Below are 24,500 nucleotides of genomic sequence, written 5' to 3'. Positions count from 1 at the left end.
TAACATAGATTTTCTTCAGAGCATTGCTGTGCCAGTAACTTCTAATTTAAAAGAGAAACAGAAACTTGCGTGATTTATAAGTATTTGAATTAAACCAATTACGAAAACCACAGTTATCTCATAAAGGGCAGACGTTAGCGTCATCTCTGTGGACAAACGCTGTATTATCTAGCCAAGCTTGCGGCTATTAGTGCCTCTACAATTGAAAACGTTGAAGTAGCACAGGAAAAAGGTGAATCGTAGAGAGTCGAACAGTTATCAAATCATTTGTGAATGGTTGTGAGCAAATTTCAATGTTACTGAGGTTAGAGTTTATTAAATAATTTTCATTTGAAGATTCTCCTTTACTTTAGAAGTAGAAAAGAGAGTATCAATCAACTTTAATGTTATCTTAAAAGTGAAATGTAGCAGTGTCAGGTAAACTCTTTGCGTATTGCTGAACATGTATCGAGTCACATTGCTTGTCAATGCCGTATAAGTTTTGATTGTAGCGTAATATTAAAGAACCCCTATATTTGTTATTTAGTTAATGGTGTCATACGTAATAGTTTGGATATTATGTGTTTCGCTGAACGTATGGGAAATAAATGCTAGCATCATTCTCATATTTCAGGATATAATTCAAAAACCATTTCGTAATTTTGAATCCCTTGGATATACTCCATTTATGATGGCAGAATCTCCAAAGGATTGGACGCGATTAATCGATGAAGTAGGTGAAGTTAAAGCTATACTTATGAGTAGAGGAGTAACGAAGGCTGTTGACGCGGATGGAATCCTTAATAGACTCGAAAAAGTTAGAAAGGAAAGTGGAAGGGTCAATGTTGTCGTGAGTGAAATTATTTCAGAATTGAGTTCTGATGAACCAGAGATAGTTGTGGTCGATGACGGTGAAGATAGCCCCGAAGTAGAGTTATTATATCAGAATGATAATAATGCCAATAATTCGGCCCGTCAGCGGGTTAAGCGGCACAAATCCCCTCGAGGAGTAAAGAGGCATGTAGCAAATGTTCCTTACTTAGCTCCTGAGGATCCTAAACGTGCGTTTACATCAAACTTGGGAAATGAAGGCGGGAGTGAGACACGACCAAATATTATTGAAAATCCAGTCATGGATGAAATCATTGTGGTTCCAACCGAAAATGCAGCGCTGCCAGAGGAAATGGACATTCATGCAAAGCAGCGGGATCAGTTAAACTACTTAAGAGATCTGTTTCCTCATATCGAATCTGAGTACTTAAAAATTATTGTCGAAAAGTATAGGGGGGATGAATTTAAGCTTAATGCATTTGTAATGGATGCTCTGGAGAACAAGTTTTACCCATCAATAGTGCAAAGTGTTAACGAGCCTAAAAGTAAAGTGCCCGATGAAACCTTGCCTAGTTGCTCAAAGTCAGTGGTTACATCGAAACCAGTCAAAGTGAAAAACTCTCCAAATATTCATAAAACTTCAACTCCTCTGGTGATATTAGAGGCTGATTCAACAACCACCTCCCTGCAAGCTGAAGGAGCAGTAGGTGGTGTTTCCAGGTTAAATGGAAGTGCACTCGTTGGAGACGGAGAGGAAATTTCAGGTGCTTCAGGGTATGAGAATGATTTGAATGAAGAAACATCTGCGAGTCAAAATGAAAGTGAAGAGAAAGATGATTTGGAAAAGTCCATACTTTACTCAGAACAACTGGAATACCTGATTGGGGTACTTCCTGATGCGGATCCTTCATTCTTAGAAGACAAAATATCAGAATTTGAAGGAGACGCTGAAAAACTGAAAGAATTTGTTACAGCCGCCTTGGAATGCCATGGAGGACGAAGAATTTATTTAACTCGTGGGGAAATCCAACAGAAGCAGGAGCATGATGCACAAGTCATGAAATTTACAAAGAACTTCTCTGTAGAAGATTTTTTGGAGGTAAATATTTTATTACAGGGAATTCCTTTTTGGACTATTGACTAATAATTTTACTGGGCTTAATATAAAACCTCTGCCTGCCCACCTTGATTGTTTCTACATAATTGCTCCTTGATTTTTTTTAGGTTTTCCCAGACCCTGCTGCTCATTTTGAGAATTCTAAAAGGGTTCCTGATCCAAAAGTTAGAAATCATTGCATAGCATACCTCAAAGCAAGATACAAGTCCTTATATGTTAACACCGTATGCCATGTATTCAGGAAGCAGAATTCCAATCTTTCTTTAACTGTAAAGGAGCTTGACAAAGATAAATATCCTAAACGAAAAACTAAGAGATCTTCAAACGACTGTAAATTGCCACAAAACCAATGCATTTCATTCCTTCAAGAGGTAGGTATCTATGGAGGTATGAATGGGTCTTCAATTCATTTACCATTGTACTCTGTTAATAGAATTAGTGTGAGTTAGATTACCTTATTAAATGAGCTTTTAATTTTACACAACTTTATTTTAAGAGATAACACACATCACCTACTTGTGGCATTATCAGGTGCATGCTACTCATTAAGCAGTTGAATATATGTCTTTTGGACAGGGGGGGGGGTTGGCTATGTAAAATGAAGGGAGAGGGTGGAAAGTTGTGTGGGGGGTCAGGGTTTTTCAGGATGTCAAAGTTGGTGGTTGGGGTTTTTCTGGTAAAGGGAAGGAGAAGCGGTGGTGCCTTGGTAAGTAAGCTTCGGGTCTGCATCTCTCCCCTTCCCCACCAATGCCCTAGACCAGACCCCATGACTAGTCATAACCAAGGTGCCACTGCCTCTCCTTCCCTCAACCGAAAAAACCCCAACCACCGACTTTGACATCCCAAAAACCCTGACCCCTCCACTTTCAACTTTCCACTCTCCCTCCAACATAGCCCCTCCCTCCTCTGCCCGAAGGGTATATATTCAATAGCTGTTAGTGTAATTTGTACCTGATGATGCCCCAAGCCGGTGAAACACATTGTACCTGAAAGTAAAGTTTGTGGAATATTACAAACTCATTTAATATGGACATTAAAATAATTCCACCAAGTGAAGCCTGAAAGTGTAAAGTATATATGAGTTAGATTAGCCTGGTTGGTGTTTGAACGAACTTACAATTGAGGGGAGGGCTAATTTCGCTACACTTTAGCATTATCTGGCCTGGTAACAATAAGTTTACACTCATTTATATATTGTCAATGGGTGGGGTCGAGGGGGGATGGTGGGAGGGGAAGGGAGAAGGAAACTGGGATGGGTGTGATGTGAGCAGCACAGATGGGCATCCAAGAACAATTGACAATTCTGATCAGTGTACGGAGAAAGGAAAACATCACCAACAACCACCTTTTCCATTTTCACCACCTAGACATTCTGTAACAACTTCATAAGAACATCTAATGACCTCAACCCCCCTCCCGTAACTCAGTGACTAACCACCATACACCAAACCCTTCCCCTCCCCCCCAATCCCGGTCGCCCTCGCTCCACTCATATCACACCCAACCCACCCCGGTTTCCTCCTCCTTTTCCCTCCCTGCCATCCCCTACCCAACCCCACCCATTCATGATACATTATCATTATTAAGTAGTCTACCGGTTATGGTAGGTTTTGCATGGGCACAACTACCAAATAAATATTTTGTGACTACCAGCAAAACTCAATCCAGCAACCTACTCAACATGAGTCCTCCTTAACCTCTGGGTACTTGCTTCCTCCCTTAATCCTGTCCAAAATACCTATCCTTTTCCTACTCTTTCCACGTTTGCCTAACATTCTCCCCTCTATTACAGTCTACAACATCCCACTGACGATTATTATTCCCTTTGTCCATTTTTTCTGCCTCCTTACAATTTCTCCTAACAAACCCCTCACCTTGCCCACCATGCTTAGTGCTTCCTCATTTGTTTTCCTTTCTGACCATTTCACCTCCTCCATCCTTCTCGACTCCCACATTTCAAAAGCCTCCTATCTACGTCCATCCTCCTACGTCCATCCTCCTGCTTCTGTGACCACGTTTCCATGCTGTACATAACTACGCTCCATATCAAAGTTTTCACAACCCTTTTCTTAACATCCATACTCAACGTCCCTGTCATCTACTCCCTCCTCCTTGTGAAAGCCTCTTTGCCTAGCACAATTCTTCTCCTTACGTCCTTCCCACCCCTTCCTAACACTGCCCATCCGGACTCCCCGTTTCCCTCCCGCAGCTGAGCAGTCTGAGACATGTAGAGGTTGTGGATTAGCCTCCTGTTCCTCAAATTTATTCCTATTTTCTGCAATATACTCATTAGTTTTTCCCAATTTACTCTATCAAATGCCTTTTCAAAATCAACGAAACAGGGAAATATGTTTTGATTGTATTCTATATTTCTCTCAATTAGTGATTTCATTACTGCAATGGCATTGCACATGTCTCTTCCCTTCCTAAACCCAAACTGGTCATCCCCTAAGTAATCATTTGCCCTACTCTCTATTCTTTTGTTGATGATCCTGAGAACCACTTCTGCTGCATAGGAAATCAAACTAATTGTTCTGTAGTCCTCACACGATGTAGCCTTTATCTTTTTTGGAATAGGAACTAAAACTGATCTCTCTAAGTTTTCCAGCCAGATTCCTTTATCATAGATGCTACGAATCAGTCCATATATTCTCTTCCTACCACATTTTCCTAAACCTTGTAGTAGTTCCACAGGATTGTTTTCTACCCCCACGGCCTTATTTGATTTCATCTCCCTTAATGCCCTTTCTATCTCATCGTCGAGTATGCCTGGACCTAAGCTGTCTTCCTCTACATCATGTTCTCTTTCTATGTCTAACCTTGTTGGCCTAAGTTCTTTACCGTTAAGTTCTTCTATATATAACTTCTCTCTCTCTTGGATCTTTTCTGTGTACTATTATCTTACCCAACATATCTATCTCTTACTGTTAGCACAGGTCTTCCCTTCTTACTTCCGAATAGTGATTTATCCTTGCTGTATAGCACACCAATTTCACCCTTCCTCTACAACTTTCCATATCCTTGCACTGTGTCTTCAACCATGCTTCTTTTGCTTTATTTGTAGCCCATCTCAAATTATCATTTAACTCTTTGTACTTCCTTCTGCCTGACTGTGTTTACAATCTTCCATTTCCTTCTCTCATTCATCTCTCTAATCATTTCATCTGTGATTCATGGTTCCCTTGTACTTTTCCCTTATACGGTTCCTATAGTTTCTTTTGTGTCTTTTGATATCCCTTTTTTGATGTATTCCCATGTTTATTCTATAGTACTCAGCTCTTTACCATGATCCATGATTATCTTTACAGCCTGCTGATAGTCCTTCCTTGTCAATCCATTTAATGCTTATATGAGTGTAAACATTTTGTAACCAGTGCAGATGATGCTACAGTGTAGCAAAACTAGTCGACACAATAAATTATTTCCTGTAAAAAGCTGTCTTTGATTTGTTCATTGTGCTTTATTTCACATGCAAATTAAGCCCCATGATTATTGAATTTGCAGCTCTAGGTTCCCAAGAACTGTTGTCATATGATTTCTGCTGAAGTTTATGGTTAATTATGGTGATGAGGAGAACAAAAGTGCTCTCATTTTCCAAAAAAATAATGTTTGCCCATATTGGAGTGAAACATTAAATCATATTTTTTCTCCAAAGCTTCAGGAAAGGAGTGTATATATTGCTGAACAATAACTATGTAGGGCTTTATTAAATGAGTAACTTGGATAATTTAATGCATTTATTGAGTAAAAAATTGCTTTAGATAACAATTAAGGATCAATAGCAATAAAATACATGAGATTAATTGGTGGGCCTGGAAAGAATGTGGAGATATTGCCCTGATTGATGAACCCGACAAGCATGAAAGAAGTATTCTATGGTGGTTCATTCATGCTTGATTGATTGGAAGAGAGAGTGTTGAATTACCAAGTAAACATATATAAGAAGGCAAATAAATGTTTTGAGGAAAAGGAATGAGCTGAGAAAGTCTTGGATGCATACAGTCGACCTGACTCTTTAAGATGAGGAATATTGTACGTTACAGAATGCAAAACAATACATGAATATGGCAGAGGAAAATGAAGGATGCAGAATGGAGCATTATGAGGGAAATCAATATGAAAAGTTTTTCTTTTGTTACCTAAAACAAGTATTTTTCTGGTAGTGCCATCCTGAAATGAATGGGTGGACATCCAAGGTCTATTCATGTAAAAAAAAAACATTTGGGCTGAACTTTGTGAAAAAATAGTAAATTGAAAGATGGCTCTTTGAAATGAAAAGTTACCATGTTAAATTTGAACCAACTCTATAACTTTCCTCTCTACAATTCCATAATTTTTCTCGCTACAAATTTTATAAGACCCCCGCATGGTTTTTAAAGATGACCCATTGTGATACAATATCTAGATATACCTCAGAATGTGGGGAAGATCCATAGGGAGGAAAGACAGCTATATATGTTCAGGTTATGTAGGGAATGAGGGTGGAAGGCTGTGGAAAAATGCCTCATGAAGAAGAAGACATGTTTCAAAAATTGTTTCTTTAAGGTTTTTAACTATTACAACACTTAAGTATGAGTTACGCTGAAAGTAATTAAGAGTGGGTTGAGATGATTTGGTTTCTGTTCTCCAAACGCAGTCCTTTGCACTAATTTCTCCCTACCTGAAGCACTTCATCACCCCGTAGTCAAGGGGTTGTTCAATGGTGATGCAGTATGGGTGATAAGGGACCTTCTCAACATAAATGAGAATTATTCTTGAGAAACTGGTACCGGAATGATTTTCATGCCATCTAAACAGCCCATTTCTGACTGAATTAGAATATTAGTATATTAAGAAAGTCCCAAGTCCTGTATTTAGTGAGCCCCTAGTAGGAACAAAACTAACATTAACCATAACAAAGTTTTTCCAAGATATTGAAAAGTTGAATGGAATGAGAATTGTTTTTTAAGTGAAGGTAAATTTGAAGGACTTGCTAATGCAGCTTCTGTGATTTTTCACATTTGTCCCCTGTGAGTCTAAAAAGAACACATTTATGCTCAAAAATATGCTTTTTCAAAGTATCCCATCTTAAGGAATTTTTGGTAAAAAAATTTTACAATATCCATTCCCTTTATTTCACTTCATGCATTGAAAGTGCATAATTGCACAAATAAAAAGTTACTCAAATTCCTTCTTGGTGAATTTTATGCCTGAATTTACAAAAAAAGTTCTTAAAGGTTAATTTGAATGGTTTAAAATCTACCTTAAAATTAAAAACGTAACTTAACTCTTTAAGCTTCATGAGGTGCATTTTTTTACCGTTTTACCAAGTATAATGAAACTACTTAGATAATATTACATGTAGAATAATTCAATTTGTGGAATTAAGATGTATGCAGTAATAAAATAAAAATACTTGGTAATTTTGCACGCCTACTTGAATATCCCTTGACCAGGTTCAATGCTTCTGAATCATTATCAAAAGGCCTACAATTTGTAGGCCTTTTGACAAAAAAAATACATACAGGAGTGGTGAATTTCATATTTGTATTTTGAAGGGGAGAGGCTGGTTAGGTGAAGAGGGCACAGAAAAAAACAAGGGAGATTAAAATGCAGAAGATTCTGGTGATATCATGTTGAATCCAAACATTTGTGTTTGATTAAATTCAACTGCATAACGGCTCCACTATGTAATAGTGGATCTTACCTTAAATCATGGCAAATTGGAGTTAAAGTCATTTAGGTTACCAAGTGAGAGAAGGATTACAATTCATGAAGGGGAAGGTAACAACACTTAAGTCAGATGAAACCAAGACTAGGATAAGTGTTTGGGGAGGGGGTGGGATAAACACGGATAAAAGAGATGACTGAATCATTGGTCAACTTCCTAAAACAATTTTGAGCCATGCAATTTAGAAAAGATAAAAATTTCAACTTGTATACACCCTCGCTTTGCCTGATTTTGTCTTCAAGACTGACATAATTGTTTTGAATTGGTTATTTTTGAAGGGATTCAATCAGCAATGCTTTTTTATGTAATTTATTGGGATTTTGGATTGGATGTTTTTGTTACTTCTTATTTTGGTTCATAATTGATTTTGATAAGTGAACTGAATATTTGTTGGTGACTAAGTGTAAGGTGGTGATCTTATGTAGCAGTCACAGTGAGAGTGAAAAGGATCAGTACAGATGGCATTACCCCCTGTATATCAAACAACCTCAAATTTCTGACTCAAATGATTGAAGTCAAGTTTATTGTGGTGTTGTCGCCCCAGGAAATTCATCAATATTCCAATGTATTGCTTTAGTATGTATACCATTTAAGTCTTTTCAATACTTAAAAATTTAATTATTTGACAACATAATTGGGGCAAGATTGATACTTTATATTCCCTTCTTCCACATAATCCCTAAACATTACATATCCATTGAAGACAATTACTAACACCTAAGGTTTAGATGGGAATCAAACCTGTGACCTCTTGACTTTGCAGGTGAGGGCATTACCGGGCCCAACAAAAAACCTATTTCATGAGCTACTGGCTTCATTTGGTACCGTTAGGATTAACTGTTAACTGTGGAAATTTTTGTTGTTACAGGATATCATGTACATTTTTGCTCTTTTGAAATTATCGTGATGTGCTTGTTTAACATTTCAAAAACTTCATACTATTTAATTTATTTAATGTAATGAAGTGGTTGTTTGCAGTAATATTTATTTTGCTTGATTAAATTTTTTTTACAGATTGCTTTTATTGAAAATAAAAAAGTTATTGCTGATTTCATTGAAAACAAGAAGAAGAGAAGGCAACAAAAATTTGATGAGGTAATATACTTAAGAATTTATATCCCTGTACGTTCTGGTTTCCTATGGTATCAGAAAATGTCGAATTAACGTAAAGAGTCAACTAAGGGGTTGAAGTAAAATTTAATATTTTCTAGCCCTAATAACTGTAGTTTGACCATTTTCCTAGTGATATGTCCTTGTGTATGCGTGTGATTGGGAGTTTTTTTGGCTAAATTATTTTTAAAAACTATTTCATTGGTGGAATTGTATGAATTTCTCATGTTTTTATTCATAGTAGAAGAACCTATTCTGTTAAACCCAGTCATTACACCAGAATTAGCACTTACTTGGTGGTCATTTGACTATTTTTTTGATTTTTTTTAAAGTAAAAGCTGGCACTAACCTTAAATTTCAAAATGTTAGCAATTTCATATTACTCATTTTTCTCTGAAATGGTTTAAGAAATATTTTGATCAATTTTACTTCATGTCAAGTATACCCTTTAGTTAGATCATAGATGTTTGAAATAGTATTATCATGTAAAAGAAAATGCTTGGACTTCTGTTTTGGACAAATATAAGTATAACTCGCAAATTGAAGGTATTTCAATTGATCAAGTCAACTTGTACATAATATATGTACCACATAATTGGTTAATTAATATATATAATATAATTAATTATATGTACCACATAATTGTTTAATTCTCAAAATATTAGTTGATGGAAACTAGCTAATTGAAGAATTATTCTAGACCATATGAGCAAAACTTTTAAAAGTATTGGTGAAAATTTTATTAATTACTATGCTACAAATATATTAATATTAATCACTATTTCCACTCTAGGGATTTGTAAAGAATCATATGATTTCCTTTTCTATGTAGCTATGTAGTATTTGTTTATAGTTAAAACAGATGAACATCAATATTAGGTATTATGATCACGAGAAAAATTATGTTCTAAATGTAGGGCCATATTTTCATTGGTTATTCTCCCATTCTTCACTTACCAAAGTAACTGGAATATGGAAATTGAAATATTTTTGGCAATTATGTGTTACTCTTTGTACATGCAGCGCAGAGAGACCAAGCATGTGGTAGAGTAATTTCATGAGCCATTTCTTAACCTAGCTCATTGGGTCGAACAATATATATTGGCCACTTACTGATGCATTGTATTTTAAGATAAATTTAGACTTTTTCATGAACTGACCTGGTCAGAAGTGACCCTTTGTTATCTCTTGCTGTTTCTAATGTGTTACATTAACGATTTAGTTTTTCAGAAACCTTGTTGGTCATTTGTGAAAAATGCACCAATGTGAAGTCAGTATGGCATGCTGCTGTTGTTCATGACATTTCCAAAGGGAATTTGTGATTCCATTATCTTTGCCCATATTCTCGACCTGACCACTTCAAATTACTTATGATGTACATGGGTATCATTAAAATTTACCAAGAGATATGACTTGTATACTTGAGTAGTAGCCACCAGTAAGACAATTTCTGAGTGATGCATGTGAAATATTTGTTGGCTCTGTGCATCTCACCCTTGTGACACAAATCCTCAGAAGCTCAAAAAGATTAATTTAAATGAACGTTTGTAATCCCAGAACTTTCCTTTTATCGTTTGGATTTTGTGACACTTGACTGTTATTCAATTAAAGCTTCAATTCTTTAGTACAGTTTTTATTTATGTTGTAGTCCTCACAGGGTCATTGCTAAAATTTAATTAGGCTAAATTTATTTTGTTTGAAGCAATGTCATTTTTAGAGCACTATGAAAACATTTATCCAAATCTTTTACAGGCAAAAGCCAAAAATGAACTGTTGACTTGTAATTGCTGTTTTGATGATGAGTTGTTGACCGAGGATATGTCCTCATGCTCTGATGGCCATCTGTTCTGTATTCAGTGCGTGAAAAAGTAAGTGTCCTTTTTATAGTCTTGGCATTTGATTTAATTTGTCATCAGATGATTTGGTTTCAAATTATTGCTCCGCAAATTTAATTCCTCTGTGTATCTTCCTTCAATATGTGTTAAGGCATGTCCCAGGATTAAATCTCATATTTATGTTTTTGAGGCATCCGGAGTAAATGTTTAAAATCAAGATTGGAGGGAAAATAAAGCATGGCTGTGTATTTTGATGATTTATAAATTAAACATCGCCCAAGATGATTTTTATTGGTATACCACCATTTATAATGGTTGAGAATAGACACAGATGGAACAACATTAAATTTCTTTGCCTCTCCTAACAAAATGTAACCTGCCATCCAGCATTGCAGTAAACTCGTGTTCAATTCTGTATACTTCCTTTCTTCATTCTGTCTAGCATGCGTATACTCTTCCACCTTATATCAAGCTTACCTAACACACTCCCCAGTATCAAGGTCTTTAACAATCCTTTGCAAACAAAATTCTCTAAATCCACCTTTCTCTTTTCACCATCCTCTTTCACCATCCACCATCCTCTTTTGAATTTTCCCATCAATTCTCTTTCCTTCCATATCATGCCTAGCTCTTCCTCTTTGTTTTCCTTTCAATCTATGTCACCTTTTCCTCCCAATCCAAACTCATATTTCAAAAGCCTCCAGTCTACACTTATCACCCTGACTCAATGATGTTTTGGTGCTGAATAAAACCACACTTAACATAAAATTTTTAATGAATCTCAGCATTGTTGCTCAACAATACTGCCATCAAGTCCTTCCTTCTGGTGAAAGCTTCTTTCCTAAAGCCTAATTCAATTCTTCCTCTTGTCTCTCTCTACCTCTTTGATTATCTTGGTCCAAAACGCTTCCAAGATGGAAAATTGTTCCACCTGCTCTAGTTTATGAACTCCTTATTCAATGTTTAAAGTAGTTTTCCTCTTTGTCAAAAAAGTTACATAGACCTATTACCCGTGCCAAAAATTGCAGAATTCCAAAGCGTAAAAATTATTTGCCCTGACCAGAATTTGAACCTGTATCCCTCACTGTCTGGCTGAGTGCTTTGGCCAGTTAAGCTACCAAGGCATCCTCTTACTCCAAAATTTTAGAGGCTTTAAAGGAACAAGATTTTATGATAAAACACCATACATACTCTGTCACCGGTATTTGCAGTCTTGCCAATGGCAACTAAGTCCATGAGGTTAAAGCCAACTTTTAAGCACATAGGTGTGCACCTTAGACAACTTCAAAGAACTGCATGAGATATTATAACAGTAAATTTTAACTGAGTCATCTGCTGATATGTTGACATTGTTGCATTTTAATGCATATTAGCAGATAGCTCTTAAAAGCTACTGTCATGTCATCTCCTGCAGTTATTTGTATTTCTACTACCTGCCGAGATTTATTGGGTCCTGGGGAAGATGGCCTTCTACTGTGAAGACTGGGCTTTGGTTTCTATATGATAACCATAAGCCCAGATTTCGTTGCCTGTGATGTTTTTATAAAGAAGTTTCGGTCATTGTTTGAACAATCAAGCAGTCACAGTCACAAGACGTTTTTGCCTTTGTTCATCTGTTAACACTGGTGGCAAAAATGTGGACGCGATCATCGCATATCAAAAATGTCTGTTGAACTGGTGAAACATGATCCTACACTAATGTCAACTTCATTGGCAATCTCCGTGACAGTTAACTTATGGGTTAGATGCCCTAAATCATTCACACTGTTGATGTGGGTATCATTTGTAGACGTTGATGGTCGCCTACTTTTCGGTTCTTCATCTGTCAAGGTTTGTCCAGACTGGAAGTTGTTTTACCAAAGAAAATACTGTGCCCAACTTATTACGTTCATTACTGAATGCCTCTCGAAGATCGCTGACGTGTGGAGACAAGTCAAGATAGGGCCACAAGCAAGGTGATGATTTACTCCTCACAGATGCCTCTATAAGGCGAAACCTCACTGATTGTGATCCGCCCAGCAGTTCGTGCATATAAAGACCAGTTTCATCTTTTTTGTACAGACCTTGTGCATGGCAGATTTAGTAAATCGAAGACCATGACCCATTGCTAGAATATTGTTGCCTTTAAGAAAGTTAATGTGATTGTGAAAAGTTCTGAAAAATCTTTGCGTATTGGTTAGTTAGGGTGATTAGTCAGTAGTGATGGAATAATGCCTTGCCTCTGAAATAGACATAACTTTGAAAATCCTAAGACGAGATAAAATTATGCCTATTTAAGAGATTTTTAAAGTAAATGTAGCAGTCAATCATTGATTAGATCATATGAAATTAGAATTATACTACACCCAATATCATTAAGACGAGACACATCTTTATGAGAACATTTTTTAATTATAAAAATAAACTCATTTTCTAAACGTGGCTCATGAAATATCTATGTATTTGGGTAATTTGAAAAGTTCTCAGAATGGAATAGAAATAATTTACTTGCCCTGTCGAAACTTTTTTATTGTTCAATGTACACCAATGCACTTGGTCCAGCAATGTTCCAAAGTCTTGATCCTATCTCAAAAATTACATTCATTCAGGCCTGCTAAATACCTCTCTACTTTGGCTGTTAGTTCTTTGTTTGAAGAGAATCCCCATCCATCGAGGAAAATTTTCAGCTTGGAGAAGTGATAGAAATCTGATGGAACCAAATCAGGAGAACAAGGGGGGTGTGGCCATAATTCGTATCTTAGTTGACGTATTTGTACCATGGCAACGATATGTGTGTGGGCGTGCATTGTCTTGATGAAAGATTACTTTCTTCCCTGCCAAACCTGGCCTTTTTTCATTTTTCTCTTGCTGTAGTTGGTCTTGGAGGTTAGCATAGTATTGTCTAGTAATTTTTTGACCGATGAGAAGATAATCTATTGACATAATCCTGTCAGCATCCCAGAAAACTGAAGCCATCACCTTGCCGGCTGACCATATCGTCTTTGCTTTCTTCGGTAGTGGTGGATCAACTTATTTCTACTGCTTTGACTGGTGTTTTGTCACTTGGGTGTAATAGTAGACCCAAGTTTCATCTGTGGTCACAAGCTGGTGCAGAAAATCTTATTGGTTGCTCTTAAAATGGATCAAAGATTATTAGGAAATTTCTATTCTGATGCATTTGTGATCCTCCATGAAGAGTCCCAGCACCCGTCTGGTAGATAATTCTCTCATATCCAATTCCGCTATTAAAATGTGATATGCCCGTTCAGATGACATCCCTACAGCTTCAGCTATTTGTTGCGCTATCAGTCAGCAATCCTCCATGACTAATTTATGCACTTTGTGCAATAATTTCTGGGGTAGTGACAAATTTTGGCCGACCACTACACGGTTCATCATTTAAGTTGTCCCCAACAAATTTAAACTCCTTTGTCCACTTGGCAACAGTTGAATATGTAGGAGCACAGTCCCCCAGAGGTTTCTGAAAGTCAGCAAGAATTTCCTTTGATTTCATACCTTTCTTTACCTTTTTCATAATTACCCATGATTTTTAATGTTTTTTGGTGGAAATGGTAAAAGAGGAATGTAAAATACTGGAGATAGATGTAAAAACTGATAGGAAATTCATAAAATCAGTTGGGTTTTTGGATAACCAAGGTTTTGTAACCAGTCAGCCTGGGGCTTGCAAACATTGCTGAATGCATTGGAAAGCTAGTGCAATAGTTATGGGATGTGAATAAATGTAAACAAAAAAAAAGGTACATGGCTTTTCAGGAAGAGGAAAGCTAAGTTTAACTTTAAAATTATAATGGTTAGCAGGTGGAACTGTTCGCATATCTTGGAAGTCTTTTTATTTTGACTAATATGGTCATAGTAGTAGCAGAGGGAGATGGAAGAACAATTGTGTTGGGCAAAGAAGCTTTTTCAAGGAGGGAATTGATGATAGGGACATTAATTAAGTGGATTAAGAAACTGCTAGTCAAAAATTTGATATAGAGTGTGGTTTTGTATGGCACAAAAACATGGCCATTGGGGAAAGATAGTTGGTGTAAATTGGAGGTTTTTGAAAGATGGTGTGTTGAAGAATAGAAAAGATGAAATTGACTGAAAGGATAATAAACGAGGAAGTGCTTGGCTTGGTGGGGAAGAAGAGAGGATTGTTGGGAAACCCTAAGGATGCAGAGAATTTTCAATGGCAATGGGATGTTGAAGACTGTGATAGAAGAGAGATTGTTTGGAAAACAAAGAAGGGCTAGTAATAGGATATGCATGTTCGATGGAATAAGAGGAGGAAGGAATAGTGGGGAATAGAAAAGGGACCTATCTAGTGGTGGATTTCAGGTTGTTTTTTGTTAGGAGAAGCAGTTAATTTATCATTTTGCAGTTATTCAAGGTCTGTCCTAAAAGTAGCATGACTTATTTTTTCCTGGATAGACGGATTGTCGGACTGCGGTTTCTCTGTTTGGGTGCGAGGGAGGGGAGTCTCAGGAGGTCAAGGCTGGAGGCCAGGGGCAGTTGACTCCTAGCCTTTGCGGAGTCAGATCGTTTGTTTGCAAAACCTCTATAATGTGACCTCGTTACGCTCCATTATGAATCTGTTATTGGAACAGTGCTACACCATCAAATTTTGTGTAAAACTGGGAAAGAGACTCATGACATGCTCAAGGCAGCTTATGGTGATAACTCGATGGGTAGATCAGGTGTTTTCGAGTGGTACAAGTTATTTTGGGAGGATAGGGAAGAAGTTGAAGATGCAGAATGTTCAGGATTCCCTTCAACCTCAAAAAGTGACGAAAACCTTGCAAGAGTGAAGGCTTAGTTGGACAGGGATTGCAGATTGTGGTCGCATGATTTCTAAAGAACTTGGCATCCCTAAAAGTGATCTGTATCGACTTGTGATGGGAAAATACGGATGTGAGAAAGGTGTGTTTAAAAGTTCCTGCTGCAAGTGCTCCTTGACAATGAAAAGGAACCTCGCATGCAGATATGCCAAGAGCTTCTCGACCATGTGATTGAGGATTCTAAGTTTTTAGACAATGCCCCACCAGGCTCTTTCCTCTTTCCCTGCCTCAAATCCATGCTGATAGGATGTCACCATGGCCTGGTGGAAGCAATACAACAGGCCGTGAAGAGGGAGCTTGGCAGCATTCTGGGCGCCGCCTTCCAGAAGGCATACGAGGCATAGAAAACCTGCTGGCAGCAGTGTGTGGATGCACATGAGTGCTACTTCAGACTTATGAGTGAATGTACCAATTCTGGCAAATAAATTTATTTAATTCACTCCAACCTTCTCCATTTGCCATATGTGCACTGTAACTTTCTAAAACCTACCTTAACGAGTAGAAATCCAGCAATAATTGTTGAATTTTCATTGAATGATTATCTTCAGATAAATGAAAAAATGTTAATAATGGCATTTACAATTTTTTCATTTCAGGGGAGCAGAAGTTTTAATTGGCGATGGGAAGGTGACATTCCCATGCATGCAAGAAGATTGTAAAGCTGTGTTTTCCCTTCCAACTTTGCAGGTGAGAACTACTAAATTTGGTGTTTATTAATAAACTGCCTGCAAATAAAGTGTCATTTAAAAATGAAAATATACCTGGAAAAGGCTAGGCATATTTTATCACAAAATTATGTATCTGAAAATGTTTCAATACAATTAATATTGATTGCAGAGATTTGAAATTTTAATATTTATATCATTTCAGCATCCCAAAAATCTACTTTTAGGTTGGGTGTCCATTGTGTTTCTGAAGTGTTTCCTGTTCATTCTATGTCCTTAAGTCATCCAATTTGTTTTGTATGGGATGCTTTATAAGTATTTTTGATATAAATAGAAGAGTTTAAAGTGATGAATGAGTGAGTTATGGAAGAATGTGAATTGTCCTGGAATTCAAATACCCTGGTTACTAACTAGTAGTCAAAAAGTGTGCTTTGCTGGTTCAGTCGTATTAAGAGTGGGTGAGGGTGGGTTCATCAAACAATTCAATGAGTTGCAGTGAGAAAATTGCTTTTGTGGCAGAAGAGAGATAGAATTTTTTGTGCGGGAAGGATTTTTACTGGTACAGCCATAGCATAGAATGGAATGCCTTTCTGCTCCACTTTGATGAGATACAGTTTAAGCCACTTAAATGGCCTTGTCTAGTAAATGCTGGTGACTTCTTAGTTTTCATGATGGCTATGTGAGAATAAGTGTAGATGTCCTTGCCTCAGAACTTAAATTTTACCCTAATTGATTTTTATTGTAAAATTTTTACTTTTCAACTGATTATGGAATAATTTCAAAGTATTTTTCTTGCCAATGACAATGGCTTTATGTCTGACTCAGTAAATGTAATTGAATCATGGCATAATAATTATCCTCTATGGCTAAACTTATAAGGCACTATTTTTGCAGGGAATTCTTGCCCCATCCATCTTTGGAAAATTGGTAATGCGCTTACAAGCTGAAGAAGTGAATGCTGCTGGTATTGAAGGGCTTGAGACTTGTCCATCGTGCCCATATTCAACCATACCTGCCCCGGAGGATAAAGTCTTTAAATGTCTCAACCCAGAATGCATGAAAGAAACATGCAGGTTAGTCATAAAGTTGTAGCAATTTCATGTGTGGTAGGAATCTGTTCATGTAATTTCTGAGATGGTTATAAAATACAAAAATGTTGAGTTTGAGACATTGCTATTTTTAAATTATGTGTAATGCATATTAACCCTCTTAGTGCGGCGGGCTGATATATCAGCTTTCGTATCCCTGGCAAAAAGTGTGGTGGGCCGATATATATCGGCTCTAGCGTAGGCTATTGTTTAAATCGTTGTAACTTATGGTTTTTTCTTTAATAATTTCTGGTTATTGTGCTTTCGATAGGTTGAATTCCATAGAATTACACAACTAATTTTTTATTAGCAATTTTAAATGCTTTTCAAAAAGTATAATTCTTACTATAATTTTTCGTTCAGTTAAGTACATGTCGGGAAGCTCAGCCTAATTTTTGCTCGTTTTTTTTTCTGAGTGGTCTTTCCACTATGAAAAGCCACTGAAAGGCTACTAATCTGTTTTCATATGTAATCTCTTGAATGTGTTATGGTGTGGTAGTGTTAATATATAGCTGCTTATTCAGACTTTGTTGAGACGATGAAAGCACTGCTTTTTAATCATTTTGGTTTCTCTTGCCATCCATCCTATCTAATCAATTGCACCCTGTGTATTGGATTACATTGTCAGCAGTTCTCTGTGAGTTAGAACTTGGTTTTTTTCTGCCTTTAGATTGTAAGCACATTGCCGCAGTCTCAAGGAAAGGGGAAAAGTCCCAATTTGACTCAGTGAGATCAGCTTTTTCAACAAAATCGAACTATGCAGAGGCTGACAAAAAAATTTGCAATTCACTGGTTTTTCTTTATTTATTTATAATTTTTTCTACATGTCTTTTTGATTCTTTATTATATTTAAATATCGTAGTTTTATTGAAAAATGTTTTTAAAAAAATATTAGCATTGTGTCTAAAAATCGAAATATTATTGCTAAAAAAATATTCTTCAAATTTATAATACTGTAATAATAACATTTATTTTTCGGGTGATGTAAATGTATTACATCATTATTAACTACAATATTTTATTTTAAAATAAAAAAACTGCATATGGATATCTAAACAAATAACTTCATAATGTTTTTTTTTCCTAAGGTGATTCATTTTCTTAAATTACCCTTCGCACTTCTCACTAGTACCCCTGGAATCCCCGCCGAACTAAGAGGGTTAAGTTTGTAAGATGTCCTCAAATACTGTGCTGGGAGGGTTATTTCCTAATGATGGCACCCATCACTCTTTCCTTAAGGATACCTTAATGGCATCGGTTACGTGAAATGGAATCAGTAGCTATTGTGTAAAAGTTGCAGATGCTATCTGAGTGTCAGGCTACTGAGCCCATGGTAATGACATCGATGTCTCTGGTCAGCATTTGTCATTATCATCATACAACACTTACTCTAAACACGAATATGCACTAGAATTCGGGGAGTTTAAATGACTGAATTTTATCCACCTGATACAGGCTATAAAATCATAAGTTAAGTAAAATAATAATTTTAAAGAGAAGACTATGGGATTGTTCAAACCATTTTTTGATTTGTAATGAAGATTTTTGTTTGAAGTTATGAATTCTCTATAAACATTACTATGTTGAAGACTTTGACAAAGGGGAGAATGTTAGGCAAGCAAGGAAGGGGTTGGAATAGGGTTGGTATGTTGAATGAAATGATAGGAGGAAGGAAGTATGCGGAAATGAAGGAGGACTTAGGTTACTGACCGATGTCAGGTTGTGTTTTCTTAGGAGAGAACAGTAAATGTATCGTTGTACCATTGTATAGGCTATGTCCATCCAAAACTTGCCTTGACCATAAGTTTACCAGTAATGATAACAAGTGTTGCACTGTATAACTGTATTCTTACATCAAGAATTTAAGACATACCTTAGGTTTCATCAGTCCATAACTTTTAAGTCATAATTGTGCCAAGATTATAAATATATTCCATATCACATGATAATGTGGAACAATATCACTGCATAAGATTATTATTTGACAAATTGAGGGAAATTTGTTTTTAATATTCAACAAAATATAGCTCCGTAAGATAATCAGTTCATTATAATTTTTGGGAATAGATTTTGCATTTTGTTATTGTTGCTTTTCAGTTGTTTCAGACTAATTTCAACCATTGGCATTAATTGACAGAAAATATTTTTGTTTTTTCAACTTTCCTTCACCTTGAAACATCATGCATAAGGTATTAACTTGTCTATTCCTTAAAAGTACTATAGTGGAAATCACAATTGGTAATTATCATTTCTATCCAAAATCCTCATCTATGTCACATTCTCTCTATATGTCTAATCTTGCTGACCTGAAATCCCTGTTCCCTGCTGGGTCAGTTCTCTATCCTCACTTATATAATTTTTCTAAAGCCGGCCAATACTCTTCTCCTGCTGTTCCTGTTAATGCTTCTAAATTCCATTTTACAAGCTGTCTTCCCTGTTTTATCTTTTTGAATCGTACACTACGCTTCATTATTTCTAAATTATGGTCTGAGTCTGCATCTGCTCTTGGGAAATTGTGTGAATTAATCATACTGTTCCTAAATCTGTGCCTAACCATAATATAATTTAACTGTGATCTTCCTGAATCGCCATAATTTTCCATGTGTACCAACACATTTTGTGGTGTCTAAACCATGTATTTGTTATGATTTACTCGGCTTCTGCAGAACTTAATTGCTTTCTCCTATGATCATTTCTTGTTCCTGAACCATAGTCCCCTACCTAACCACCATCTATTCCTTTGCATACTGTGACATTCCGATCCCCCATCACTATTAAATATTTTCCTCCTGGAACACCCATGATTATGTCCTCAAGTTGATCGTATACCCTATCGTCTTTGTCCTCCCTAGGATTACTTGGTGGCATGTGTACCTGAGCAATGACCAAGGTCATTGGTGCAGCTTTATCATCCTACCTGTGGTAAGATGATAAAGACAATCAAATTGAATGCACTGGATACTTAACACTACATATCATGAGCTTGGAAGTAATTTAAGGATTCTACAATATATAACTGCTTTAGGAAGGCAGGATTTTATGTTGAATGTGATGAAAAAATTCTAGTGGAAATCATTGGTGATGATTATGGTACTATAGACAATGACTTCAGTAGTCAAGCATGTAAAAGTGAAAATCCTCCTTTTCCTGCTATTTAGATTTTCTCACATTTTTACACTTTTATGGGGCCCATAATAAAGTGCAAATAAAGTGTTTTACTGTATTTACATCCATTGTGCCATTAAAGGCAACTCATTTTGGATTAAATAAGTTATTTAGGAGTAATAAATTATTTTTAAACCAAATTGCTTTTTTTGAACTCCCTTTGTGAACTTTTTTCTAGGAGCTGCAAAGAACCTAGCCATATACCACTCAAATGTGAAGAAGTAGAGAAAAATGAGGAAGTTCAGGCACGCACATATATTGAAAACAAAATGACTGAAGCTTTAATAAGGTAAAGTATGTCCATGGTTGTTCATAATTGATGAGATCTTTGTGTGTATCCTCATAATTTCTTGAATAAGCCATTATTGAAATAATTGTCTATTAATTGTTTATAAGATAATGAATCCCAGAGGACCCAGGTTTGAATCCTTGATCCTTGTGTGTATACTCATAATTTCTTGAATAAGTCATTATTGGAATAAATGTCTATTAATGGTTTATAAGATAATACATCCGAGAGGACCAAGGTTCAAATCCTGGAGGCAGCAGATATTTTTCATTGGTATCCTGATCCCTACTTGAGGTGCTTTGTGGAGAGCACTTTGAGTGAGCACCCTGTCTGTTGGATGGGACATAAAGCTGCAGACCCCTTGGTGTCCTTTGTTAAGAGTAGACTAATGTTGATCCCAGGTTTCTCATCACCCTCTATCCTTTCCTGTCCATCACTAATGGTGTAAATGACCTTAGTTATGGATTGCCTCCACTGTAACTATAGTACTGTACTACTAATATAGTAATAAAATAAATCTGGCCCAACTTCTTTGAAGGACCTGTTGGAAGTGCAGTCGAAAATTTATTAAAGAGAGTGGATGCAATAAAATGACATGTACATGTGGGGCTCTCATGTGTTACATTTGCCGGAAGCCTGTAACAGGTTATCAGCATTTCAATCCATACAAGGATCGGCCCAGCAATTTGTAAGTTGATTGTTATTTTGAAATTTTTTCCTTGACAGTTACAGCTTTCTGCATTCTTATGTGCTGTCAACGAGAATATTGTGTAAATGTTAAACTTTAATTATAAAGTATGATTAATTCACACATCCAATTACATTTGTTAATTGCATTATTTACAATAGTGGACTGTTTTGTGTTCACAATGCTGTAAATATTTCTAGGTTGAATTGATGTATTTTATCAATCAGATTAATTGAGCAGTTGCAGTCAATTAGATATGCACTTTATTTTCTGTTTTCAGGTGCCCTTTATATAGTGATGATGTTGAACTTCATGTTCGGTCTGTGCAGACAGAGGCAGAGAAGGCCAAGGAAGACATCATGCGCCAAAATCCAAATGTTAACTTGAAACATGATCCAACCCTTAAGCTTCCTGAAAAGCCATCCTCATCCAAGGGACCAAAACATCCAATGATGAATCCATTTCTTATTGATGATCATGATAATCCTATGGATTTCTTTTTATTTAATGTGCGTGACTACTTTCATGGAAGATTTCATGATCATAGACATGATTTTAGAGGGCATCAGTATCCACCAAATGTCAATGTCATGAATGAATTTGATATTTTACCTGGGATCAGGGATTATAGATACAACATTCCTCCAGTATATGATGTTCCTCCAGTGTTACAGGTTGCACCAATGCCACGAAATTATGTTCACGTTCCTCCACCTCCTCAATATCACCAGGTTAGGCCATATGCCCCTCAAAATGTTCTTCCGTATCAAATGGTAGTTAATGCACCTATGGTAGATGGTGTCCATATGCCAGTTCAAGAGAGGGTTGAACCAGTGCGACATCATGTGTATCCTCCACCTCCTGAGAGGCATGCTTCTAAACGCAGCTCCAAGCGTTGAGCTTTCCCTGACTAATCTTTTTTTCCATTTCTCGTTGAAATTTGACCAAAGAAATTCATCCTAAAGAAAAGATTATTCTGAACTGATGATTGAAAACTATGAATCAGGTAAACATCTGAGACCTGCAAAAAGATATGCAGTTTATGGAGTGGCTGTAACATTAATGGCTGTGAATACTTAAGATTGTAACTTTTTCAAAATGTAATTTGCCTCTGCTTTAGAATTGATGGACAGTTCTTATTTGATCTTATCAGTTTCTTGCTCAATTGAAATATTTGTTAATTTAAAAGTTTTTGTATTCTGTTAATCAGTGGAAGAAATTAAGGTGACAGTTCAGCCTCAAATTTACATTTTGAGGGGTCATTGAAAATATATATGTAAAATCAAGATGTATCTAGGGTTGATATTAGGAGGAAAAATATTTTCAAAGTGTATTTTCACATTTTGCAAATTAAATGTCGCGCAGAATTATGATGGAGAATAGCACCAACAAATTGTTTGTGCATACTGGTGCATCGTAATTGATGTATTGATGTTTTCACAGTGGAAAAAAAATGAAGTACAACTTATATAACCATTAGAGATCTGTATAAAGTTAAGGTGCCATTTGTTAAGTGTTGAGTGTTTTTTTTTTCATTCTTCAGTGAATATTATTCATTGATATATTTCTATCATGTGTTACATTTTCATTATCATTTTCAGTTTTACATATCATGCGGACTATATTTTTTATTTTTTTGATGAGTTGCTCCTTTCAAAGTCTGAGGAAATCACAATGGAAACTTGGAATGCAATGTTTTTAGTAATTACTTGGAGCTTCATATTGTGCTCTGACTTGAAATGTGAATACTCAACTTCATAGCAAGAAATGTTCCTATGTTCATGTTTACTTCTTGCAGAATTTCTTGCTTCTGCTTGATTTTAGTATTTATGTTGTTTCATATCCTTTTTAATACTGTACAAACCAACATTAAAGTGAAATAATATGCCAATTAAGGTCAATTATTATTTTAGGCCATTTAAAGAAACTGCTTCTGCCAGAAAAACAGCAAGGGTGATTCATGCTGTTCAGGTTTTTACTCTGATGATCATTTACAATATTGATATATGTATCCTTAATAACCAATTTTTTATAAAAACTAATTTTATTGAATCATCACAAACAACTTCAAGATAAAAACTCATTAATAAATAGTCATCAAATCCACGAGACTCATGAGATATGATGTGAATTCCAGAATCAGAAGTTTATATTTGGTCTTTCTGCAATGATTTGCATAGAGGCTAGTCCAGACAATTTCACAATTAGGTAACTCACTAGGGATTAGAAAAACACTTAAATTTTACCAAACTATTGTAGTATGACCGGTTTCATCACATATGTGACATCAAGTATTTTTCTTGATATGACTGAGTATGTATGAGTCCATATGCACACATATATGTACACATAGATGGGTCACGGTAGTCGACAGGTAGAGCATTGGACTACTGACTGGAGGGCCCAGGTTCAATTCCTTGGCAAGTCCCTTTGGGCATCCTCAGCTTTACCCAAGCTATGTGATTTTTTGGGTACCATATCTTCCTGGGAAACCATACCCGGCACATGGAAAGGAACTGGCCCCCTTACCCTGATAAGTGAATTTCACGTCTCATGTCATTGGGCTTCATACTGGGTGAACTCCACCATCACCGACCAAACCAACCTTCAGGTTAATTACTGTCTTTATCATATGTGTACATGGTTGGAGATGAGATGAGGACAATAGCATCTCCTCACCCTTCAGTCCGTCACCCTCCTCCTTCCTCTGTTCTTCCTGACAGGGGTTCAAGATCCCAGCATGCATAACATCCCGTGGATTGTACTATGCTCACATATTAGTTCCAACCTCTGCCACTCGCCTAACTTTTCCTATATATGTCATTTCCTTTCTCTTGCTTCCCATCTATCTTACTATGACTGACAGTATCCGAAAATGTCACATAAATATAATAAAACCAGTCATGCTGCAATAAATTTTGGTGAAATACTGTTTTATTTCTGTTTTCCAAAGATGTGATTTCACCCAGGTTAAACCTGATACCATTAGATTAAGGTAAATTAGGAGTAAGTAAATTCAAGGCATAACACTGCTTATTTCATATGCTATACATTCCTTGGAGGGCAAAGGGTAATTAAAAAAGGATGCCATTAATTTTCATAAAAAATTTTATTTTTTATGATATTTGCAAATTTAGATCTAAAATAGGTCTTTCATTCTTAATTCACAATTTTCAGAGGACTCCATCTTTTTTAGAAGTTCT

General features: G+C 36.3%; 1 protein-coding gene across 2 annotated transcripts; it reads left to right on the top strand.

Annotated features, from left to right (window-relative positions):
* The first annotated feature begins 233 nt into the window (after positions 1-233).
* LOC139691904 (uncharacterized) lies at positions 234-23,251 on the top strand. 2 transcript variants are annotated; one of them, XM_071589841.1, is made up of 10 exons: positions 234-304; positions 614-1,909; positions 2,035-2,298; positions 8,652-8,732; positions 10,500-10,615; positions 15,999-16,089; positions 16,962-17,140; positions 20,499-20,609; positions 21,148-21,297; positions 21,578-23,251. In XM_071589841.1, the coding sequence occupies exons 2-10, from the start codon at positions 668-670 to the stop codon at positions 22,194-22,196; spliced, it is 2,853 nt and encodes a 950-aa protein (XP_071445942.1). In that variant the 5' UTR covers positions 234-304; positions 614-667; the 3' UTR covers positions 22,197-23,251. The 2 variants fall into 2 exon arrangements, with proteins under 2 accessions (XP_071445942.1, XP_071445941.1); XM_071589840.1 differs by having other exon boundaries at positions 290-417.
* The last annotated feature ends 1,249 nt before the right edge of the window (positions 23,252-24,500 follow it).

The sequence above is a fragment of the Hetaerina americana genome, unplaced genomic scaffold, assembly GCF_022747635.1.
Source record: "Hetaerina americana unplaced genomic scaffold, ioHetAmer1.1.p SCAF_4, whole genome shotgun sequence".
Taxonomy (NCBI): Eukaryota; Metazoa; Arthropoda; class Insecta; order Odonata; family Calopterygidae; genus Hetaerina; species Hetaerina americana.
The sequence above is the reverse complement of the archived record's forward strand: the minus strand, read 5'-3'. Positions and strand labels throughout refer to the sequence as shown.